This window comes from Abrus precatorius, unplaced genomic scaffold (assembly GCF_003935025.1).
Source record: "Abrus precatorius isolate BTA unplaced genomic scaffold, Abrus_2018 Scaffold10, whole genome shotgun sequence".
NCBI classification, from domain to species: Eukaryota; Viridiplantae; Streptophyta; class Magnoliopsida; order Fabales; family Fabaceae; genus Abrus; species Abrus precatorius.
The window spans coordinates 26,556,200-26,565,935 of NW_020874292.1; the positions used below are offsets into that span (position 1 = coordinate 26,556,200).

Consider the following 9,736-nt stretch of genomic DNA (forward strand, 5'->3'; position numbering starts at 1 on the left):
GTATGTGTAAATTTTTGTACTAAATACATGTAAATTTTTTTTAATTTTATTAACCTCAACTCTTAAACAGTTAATAATAATAAAATTTTGTTAAAAAAATATTTATTATATTTTTATAACTTTAATACAATAATTATGTATTTTTTTAATAATTTTTTATTTTAAACTCAGTCTTAACAATTAAAGTTAATAAATTTTTTTTAACACACATTAATTAAATGAATAAAAAGAAAGGAAGCAAAATTTAGGTACTGATTAATACATATCCAATGTATTACACTAATTTTTTTTAACATATTTAAGTAAAAAAAAAAAGAATTTACATTAAAATGTGGACTAGTACACGTTTTAGTATATTTTTCAAAAACTGTCACTGAATCTTTCAAGGGTATTAATTGATACATGTTCAATGTGTTACACTAAATTTTTTAAATTATTTTAAACTTATCAAATTTTTTAAAACAATATTTATCTTTTCATTACATTTTTCAAAATTGTATGTTGATTTACACCGACTTGATGAGGTTGAAAAATTAAATTAATTATAATAGTTTGCTTTAATGTGTTAGAAAACAGATCGAAATAAATTAATGTAAGTTGTTCATTTTTTGTTTAGATTTTGTTTTCATGGTTAAAATTCAATGACCTCTAAGACTAATGAATTTTTTTATTAGGATTTTTGTTTTTATTATTTCATTTTTTTTCTTTGTTGACTGTTGGGCTTTGACTCCTTCAAGCATATATTTATTTATTTTTCCTTGCTTACACGTGCGACAAAATACTGTTTTAATGATAGAAATTTTATTGAGTTAATTAACCAAGTAACCATTTATTTATTTATTTATTTATTGCGGATACATATAGAATAACACCATTTTAAAAAAATCAATCCCAACTAATTAATTTAGAGTTTGATTCAAACTCTTCTACTTCTATGCTTTTTTAAATGTCAAACGTAATAAGGCAAATCAAATTAATTTATTTTAATTCGTTGATTTATTTTTAATTCAATTAAAAAGCAAAGTCAAATAAAATAGATACTAATCATTCGAATAAGTTTAGCTAAGCAAACCGATCAATAGGAAATTTAGATTAATTAGTTCAATATTTCATGTAATGTATATGCGTTTTATTTTATAATAAACACACATATACATAATTTAATAATTAGAAAATTTCATTATAGTTTTACAAATAATTACATATAACTAAATTATTTTAGTTTAATTTTGTAACTATAAATAATATATTAAAATAATAAAACTTTAATAAAATTAAATAATTTTGAAATATATACATGACAATAATTTATATTCATAAAATAAAGAATTTTATTAATTAATGTTTTAAATTTTTTTAATACATTATTAATTAAATAATATTTAATATTATTAATATATTAAATTTAATAGTTCAATAAAATCATTATACATAATTTTTATTTGCAAATTTATTAGTAAAAATAAAAAATGTTAATTTATTATACATAATTTTTAAATATAATAGCTAATAATTGAAGAAGAAAAGAAAGAGGGGCGCGTGAGGGAGAAGGAGAGCGCGTAGTTGAGGAAACTTGGAAATGTCGCCACAATGACCCCATTGCCGAGTTGTTGAACGAGAGAGAAAGAGAAAGCCGCCGTATCTTACATTCTCCGCCAAACATCTAACCACTCCTAACCACTCTCCCTTTTCCTTTTCCCACAATTAGGGATTTAGGGATTAGGAATTAGGGTTCAATGGAACCGCAATCTTTCACTCCTCCTCCACACATGGAATCCGAAGACCCTTCCTCCATTTGGGACCTCTCTTACCTCCTCGACTTCAATCTCGACGACGACAACTCTCTCCCCTTAAACGACCTTCAACCTCCCCATCTCCAAACCCCCGCAAACGACAAGGTCCGTAAACGCGACCCCAGACTCACCTGCTCCAACTTCCTCGCGGGTCGGGTCCCCTGCGCATGCCCCGAACTCGACGCCAAGCTCGAAGACGACGGTTTACCCGGGAAGAAACGCCCTCGTACCGCGCGTGCATCCACATCCGCTAGCTGCCAGGTTCCTGGCTGTGAGGTCGATATCTCCGAGCTCAAAGGCTATCACCGGAGGCATAGGGTTTGTTTGCACTGCGCTAATGCCTCCACCGTTCTCCTGCACGGTGAAGCTAAACGATACTGTCAACAGTGTGGCAAGTACGCCTCTGTTTAACTCTATTCGTTTCACCCGTGCTTCGATTGTGCGATTCTGTTGTCGTTTTGATGGTCCACGACGCTAATTGCTTCGCAGGTTTCACGTTTTATCGGATTTTGACGAAGGAAAACGCAGCTGCAGAAGAAAATTAGAGCGCCACAACACCAGAAGGCGAAGAAAGCCTCCGCCGTCGGATTCTACAGCTGCAGCTGATCATGATCTTCAACCTGTTAATCAAAATGAGGATTGCAATTATGATGGAGACGCAGGAAAAGGTTTATGTTCAGTATTGCTGATTTCTATGCCAAACTAATAATTTCATAAATGTTTTTTGTTTAATGTATTTGCTCACTGGCTGTGTATTCATCGTACAGATTGTTCTAATTTGAGTAGCGAGATTAATGAAAAAGAAGCGTCCCCATATCAGGAAGACGAGCTGGTTCCCATTCCGAGTTCGGCTCCTGATACACAGAATATTAATAGTGATAGTGTTGTGTCTTTAACTGCTTCTGGTGAAACTCGGGTGAATAGTGGAAAGGATGTTTCCAACACTTCTAATTCGCCTTCATATTGTGACAATAAGAGTGCCTATTCGTCTATGGTGGGATGCTCTGCTTGTTTATTAAGTTTTCTTCTAAATATGTATTATAGCGTATGAGATAGTGGTGGATGTTTGCTGATTGAAAGTTCACTTGTAGTGCCAAACAGGTCGGATTTCTTTCAAGCTTTATGATTGGAATCCTGCGGAATTTCCTAGAAGGCTACGACACCAAGTATTTTAAAGCATTGTTATTGCAGTTTAGTATTTCAATAATGGCAAGATCTTCTGCCGTGTACATGTCACTAACTGATTAACAGGCAGCCAAATGCATTTGCAGATATTCCAATGGTTGGCAAATATGCCTTTAGAGCTGGAGGGATATATCCGCCCTGGGTGTACGATCCTGACAATTTTTATTGCAATGCCTAACATTATGTGGATAAATGTAAGGGTTTGACTTGATGTTTCCTTACATTGTATTTTCTAGTGGCATTTTAAGTGGCCTTTTTATCGGTTAACTGCCCCAATCAATATTGGACTAATGGAATGTATGATTCTTTGTTCTGATCATTTTTCTGGGCAGTTTTTGCTAACTGAGATGCTTGTTTGTGCTCTAATTTGTTGTATATTACCTGATTCATATTCTCTCTTTTTGATTGATGAGTCAGGAATTTCATACTTCAACTAAAAAACAAGAAAATCTGTTTCCCCTCAGTTTTCAAGTTTGTATTGAATTTGATTTGTTAATTTTCATTTTCTTCGTTTTTCTGATCTCATTTTTCTTTCTCCTGTGGATCAACCAGTTACTCAAAGACTCTTTGGAATATGCGAGAGATCTTGTTGCTCCTGGAAAGATGCTATATGGAAGAGGCACTGCACTAATTCATCTGAATGACATGATCTTCCGTGTTATGAAAGGTTTTTTTTCATTTGTTCACCCTGTGTATACATCTTCTTTTTGGTTCACTTTGCCCCCCTGAATTTTTTTAGTATTTTATACCTTGATCCTTATGATAATATTAATGACTTTGTAGGGTATTTATCCTCCATCTTGGAGATGTACATTATGCTCTAATTTTTTATGAAACAAATTAAATGATAATTTCTTTAATTGTATATGCTTAATTAATATAAGTTTCTTTATTATTTTTTTTTTTGTTGTTGTAAACTTTCTGAGTTGTGAAGCTTTATTTTTTTAAAAATTCATCAACACTATTAGAATATAAGAAGAATATCAAATAATATCTAAATTGTTTGGTAGAATAATTTAGAATATTTGTTAGGAATAGTTTCTATATATATATATGATAATAAACATCTCCAAGATGATAAGGGTTATTGCTTTATGTTTATTATCATATTGTAATATATCACATCATATCATATCAAGTCAATATCAATATACAGTCTCTGTTATCTTCTTTTCCTTCCTCTATAGTCTATACCAAGCCCTATTATTTCAACAAACACATTTCGATGGTTACAGACGGAACTTCTGTGACAAAAGTCGAGGTAAACATGCAGGCACCAAGGCTTCACTATGTTCATCCCACATACTTTGAGGCTGGAAAACCTATGGAGTTTGTTGCTTGTGGAAGTAACCTACTGCAGCCTAAGTTTCGGTATGTAATTGTCAGCTCTTCTGAATGTCATTTAAAGGTTTTTTTTTTTTTTTAAATATTTATGACATACAAGCATGTTTCTCTTCACTTGTGCATTATATATGTATTTAGCAATGTTGAGGACCTAGAGTTGAGGTAAGCATCTGTAAGCAAAAGGAGAGAGAGGGAGGTGTGTAATGTTATGGATGTGTAGAGGGATTGGAGCATCGTTAAATCTCACTGAACCCAAACTCTGAACAATTTTTGTGTAACTCCTCAATAACCAAAAATCTATTAACTTTGAGAAGAACTTTGGGTTCACATATAACTATTTGTTGCCAGAGAACTAATGCTTGACATGTATATCTTGTTTATCTCCTATCTTTGTTTTATAATTGATCTTGCTTTATATTCTAAATGTAATCATTTCCTGCAATTATCTCATCCTGGTGTAGGAGTGAGTGCTGTATGTTGTTGTAAGTGATCACAAGATGTTGGTAATCATCAGCAACTTTTATGCTTAAAACGGGACATTAAAAAAAATAGTATCAGCATTGGAAATTGCGTAATCAATTATCATTATACTTTCTGCATCTATACATTTTATTTTGGAATCTAAGATCCTTACATGGTTATACTGTTATAGCCTCAGAGCATGGTAAATGCATAGAATAGTTGGTGCTATCTTTGTTATAATATTTTCTTGTGACACTCCAATATCAATTCTGTTAGCAAATCTAATATCAAATTGACCATGCTTTTCACTTGTTTGGTTTTCTTTTATTTCAGTTGATATATTCTCATTTTTAAACGTATCATCTTAACAGCTAGTTTAGATTCTGGCTCACTTGTTGATGTACTTCTGATTGTATTGAGGTGGTCATCATGGCAGGTTTCTTGTATCTTTTTCTGGAAAGTATCTTAAGTGTCAGCATTGTGTTCCATCTCCACATAACTGGACTGAAGACAATATTTCTTGTGCTTTTGACAGTCAGTTATACAAGATATATGTCCCTCATACAGAGGAAAGTCTCTTTGGTCCTGCTTTTATTGAGGTACTAAAGAACCTATAGTTCTGTTTCCTTAATTATGCTTTGATCTGGACTTTTTTTTTTTTTGTTACTATGTTTCTTAGTTTATTTGGAATGCATGATTTTGATCGTAATTACTGCTGGGCAAGTTAAATGTGTGTGTTTTCTTTTAGATTCAGGAACTGCTGATGTATTTTTTATATATGTATAAATATTTAACAGTTTGTGCCTAAAAATCATCAAACTAAGGATAATAGAAAATTTTAACGACCACAGTTGAGTACTTTGAGTTAAGCAGTTCATATAATTTGTGTGCAATTTTTGGTTGATGATTTTTTTTTTTTTTTAAATATTTTGTGCTTGTTTATTTTTCTGATAAATAAAATTCAAGGCATCAGGAGATCGCCATATTGATGCGTGCCAAGCTGTTGTAGCATATCCCTTAGAAATCCACTCCCTTATATTGAATTCCAACTATTTTCTTGTTGGTTCTTTTTACTTGGCTGGCTCTTGTCTGAAGTACATGTAACTTATATTGACTGGTATTGAATTTTAGCTTTGGAATGCGTACTAAATTGTGCTAATGCTGTTATAACCAGACATGTGTCCCGATGATAATAACATCCAATTAAGATAAATTGCCAGAACCTTTTGATACAATAGGATCTTTGTAATATGTATTTACACTTTTGATCAAGTTTCATTTATTAAAGCTTTACACCAATATGGAAGTGCCTTTTGAGATTGTTGCTCTTATGCAATTCATATTTCTTGTGTTTTATCATATTCATTGTGCTTTCTGTAGGTGGAGAATGAATCTGGTTTATCAAACTTTATTCCTGTACTCATTGGTGATAAAGAAATTTGTACTGAAATGAAGACATTGCAGCAAAAATTAGATATATCCCTCCTTTCTAGACAATTCCAGTCTGCCTCAGGTGGTTCTATCTGCAGCTCATGTGAAGATTTTGCACTTAGGCATGCATCATCGTCAGACTTGCTTGTAGATATAGCATGGTTGCTTAAGGACCCTACTTCAGAAACTTTTGACAGACTGATGACAGCTTCACAAATTCATAGATATTGTCATTTGTTGGATTTTCTGATGTGCAATGATTCATCAGTCATTTTGGGAAAAATATTACCAAATTTGATATTCTTGACAGAAAGCATGAAATCCAATATTGTGATTAATAGGATGGGTGATGTTGACATGACGCCCCTCCTGAAATGCATACATAATGCTAGAGATGCCATTTATCAGAATCATCTGAAAGGTGGAGATATAGGTGTGCACTCTGAAATGGAAGCCTTTAAACTTGCTCAGGGCTGCTCCAAAAATGACATGCTATCAGTTGTTGCAGTTACCACTCAGGTTAGGACTAATAATTTTCCTTTTTAGTTTTCTCCCTGATAATGAAATATGGATACATCTCAAACCATTAGATTCAGATACTTTATATTTTACTTATAGTCATTTTCTTAAATAAAATTGATGGATCCTGTATTTTGGTTAACATAGATTGCTGTCTCAATCTAAACAGTCTTACTCTTGTACTCTAACTGCTGGCATTGACAATCAAATTGTTAGAGCTCTTCACAGTTTAAGATTGAGTAAAACTTAGCACCTGAAATTTTGATTGTGCAAATTTCATTGATAACAATTGATTTTAAGGTTGTATTATTTGATGAGAGAGGGCAATGATTGTTAGACCGAAGGAAGTTGTTTACATGTTTGATATGGGAGCAGGGGAAAGATCGAATAAAGAGGAGTATACCTAGAAAAGAAGCAAGAGAGAAAGGGAAAGAGGAGTTCAGGGTTAATCGTTGAAATAAAAGAAGCAATCAATGGTTACCACTTCTTTTGTCATATGGTTAACAAATGCGGCAGAGTGAGATACAAAGAATCTTAGCAATTATGTTAAATTTATTACATTACACCCCTATTATTATCCTGAATTTCTTATCTTCTAGTTGAAGTATTAAATTCAATTTTTCTATGTGCCTGTATATCTCAAGGGTTTATGTCTTGGATTAGGCATAAGTGGATTACTGGTGGGTCACATTTGACAAGGCCCTCCTTAATGCGTGTCGTATTCCAAATTAAAAGGGTATTGTTTTTGAAAATTGGAAAAATATTCAAGTAGGAATTGTATGAGAAACTGAAGTAGGAATGAAATCTTTTGACTCTATTTCATGTATTAAACCCTGATGTGGCCTATGAGCAATAGCTTTAAGATGGATTAGCAGAGTTCAATTCCTTTTCTCCAAACAATTGTTGAAACTATCGCTGCTCCAGATCTAAACCATATACCTTACCGACAAATAAAAAAAACTGTTTTGCCTTATGTGCAATAACATTTAATAGCAAGGTATTCCTTTAATTGTGTTCTAAATCAAAGGCCTTGCAGCCAAACGGTTGAGGATACTTGGATGCCAAAGCTAATTTTGATTTCAATTACAAAAATTGTTGCCATCATTCAGCCGACAAATTTCTTATATTTATGTGTTGCTGGAATTGTAGATTTTTGGTCTCTTACCGAACCTAATTATTTGAATTTAGTTTAAATGGTTTAGTTCTTCTCATGTTAACTTCCTAGCTAGCAGCAATTCCAAACTGTCTAAACATAGAGCATTCTGGTTTTATAGCTTCTGATAATTTGTAAGATCTGGTGACACTGTTGCAATTAACATGCATTTTCTACATGGATTATTGTTTTGCAGGATGTCCTGTCGAGAGCAGATGCAAGATTAGGAATACTGAAAAGTCCAACTTCTAATGAGAAAAATGAAAGAATACCACTTTTGAAGAGGGAAATTATAATGAATGTGGAAGAGTTACCTGTAAGATGTGGTCGTCGAAATCTTGCTAGGGGATTCTTGACCTCTCGACCAGCTGTTTTTGTGATTGTTTCAGTTGCGGTTTGTCTTGGGGTATGTGTAGCCGTCCTTCATCATGGGAGGGTTAGTGAGTTAGCAGTATCCATTAGAAGGTGTTTGTTTAACTATTAATGGATGTTTCAATTTTTTGTACTTATTTTCTAGTTGGTACATATTTGTTGTAACACTAAATAAACAGATGTTGTTAGGATGAATATGTAGATTTTTTACATTGGAAGCTTAATCCAAGGATGCGATTATGTGCATTACCAAATTTAACCGGATCTCCGCAGAGGGACTTGCAGGTACCGTTACTGCAACGAGTGATATGTGATTATAGTTAAAATTTGTAATTCGTATTATTACTATTAAAATTGAGCGCTTAGTTCCATGCTAGAAATTCGAATTCTCTTGAGAATTGTGTAAATTAAGAAAGTTGCATGTTTCTTAGTGTTGGAATTGGGGAAGTGGGCCTAGTTCAGAATTGACTCAATAAAAACAAGTGGGTTCATTTTTTTAATTCAGTAAAATGACTTTTCGTAGAAAAAAATAGTAAAACTTTTTTTCAGCTTTGAATTTAGTTCATTTTTAACTCATGGGTGGACAAGCGGGCATGACAATCGGTAGGATTTTAGGTAGCATTACCATATTTTTCTTGATACCTACAGTTAACAAAAAAAAAAAAAAAAAACTCATACGTAGAAGTAACTTCAATATCCATATTCTTGCTGCACTTACAACTGTACTTAAATCTATCATGCATATAGTTCACTAAATAATAAATGAGCACTAAATAAAAGTTAAAGCCCATAACTTAATTGAAAAAAAAAAAGATAATCTAACTTTTAACCGAAGAACATTACACACAATTATTTAACTTAATTAAAAATTTCTACTTATAAAATATAATAAATATATTATGTAAGTATGGATAAGATTGAGTATTATAGTATTTATACTTGCGAAGTTTTGTAGATAATAATCCATACTTGAATGTCTTATTTGATGGATAAATATCTTATCTTTGGTGAGTAATTTTACAGGTGTTTATTGGGATTGAGTTCAATTGTTATGCTTATATATAAGAAAATAATTTTTTTATATCAATGTAAGTCTAAAAATTTTTACATCCAATCTGAATCTTTTATTTAACTTAAATTTAATGGCCAGTAAAGTAATAAATTATAACCTGTTAGATTTAAGTTAAATAAAATATTTAAATTGAATATAAAAGTTTTTAGACTTACACCAGTGTAAGAAGATCCTGCCTCTATATATATATATGTGTGTGTGTGTATTTTAGATATTTTTTAAAAACTTAAAATTTAATTTTAAAAATACATATTCAATTAACTTTAAAAAATTTGAGAGATTAAAAAAAATAGATAACTCAAATTATAAGAACTAAAAAATCAATTAATTTTTTTTGTAAATGCATCTGTTTATTTTTAAAATTTTAATAAATATCACACTGATACTAATTAACATTAAATGAAA

General features: G+C 31.7%; 1 protein-coding gene across 3 annotated transcripts; it reads left to right on the top strand.

Annotated features, from left to right (window-relative positions):
* The first annotated feature begins 1,532 nt into the window (after positions 1-1,532).
* LOC113863838 (squamosa promoter-binding-like protein 7) lies at positions 1,533-8,608 on the top strand. 3 transcript variants are annotated; one of them, XM_027497583.1, is made up of 10 exons: positions 1,533-2,188; positions 2,283-2,461; positions 2,561-2,787; positions 2,885-2,959; positions 3,065-3,172; positions 3,396-3,645; positions 4,214-4,349; positions 5,221-5,383; positions 6,165-6,734; positions 8,084-8,516. In XM_027497583.1, exons 1-10 carry the CDS (start codon positions 1,737-1,739, stop codon positions 8,369-8,371), a joined length of 2,448 nt encoding a protein of 815 aa, XP_027353384.1. In that variant the 5' UTR covers positions 1,533-1,736; the 3' UTR covers positions 8,372-8,516. The 3 variants fall into 3 exon arrangements, with proteins under 3 accessions (XP_027353384.1, XP_027353393.1, XP_027353402.1); XM_027497592.1 differs by having other exon boundaries at positions 1,550-2,188; positions 3,531-3,645; positions 8,084-8,608; XM_027497601.1 differs by having other exon boundaries at positions 1,550-2,188; positions 2,283-2,467; positions 3,531-3,645.
* Positions 8,609-9,736: the final 1,128 nt, after the last annotated feature.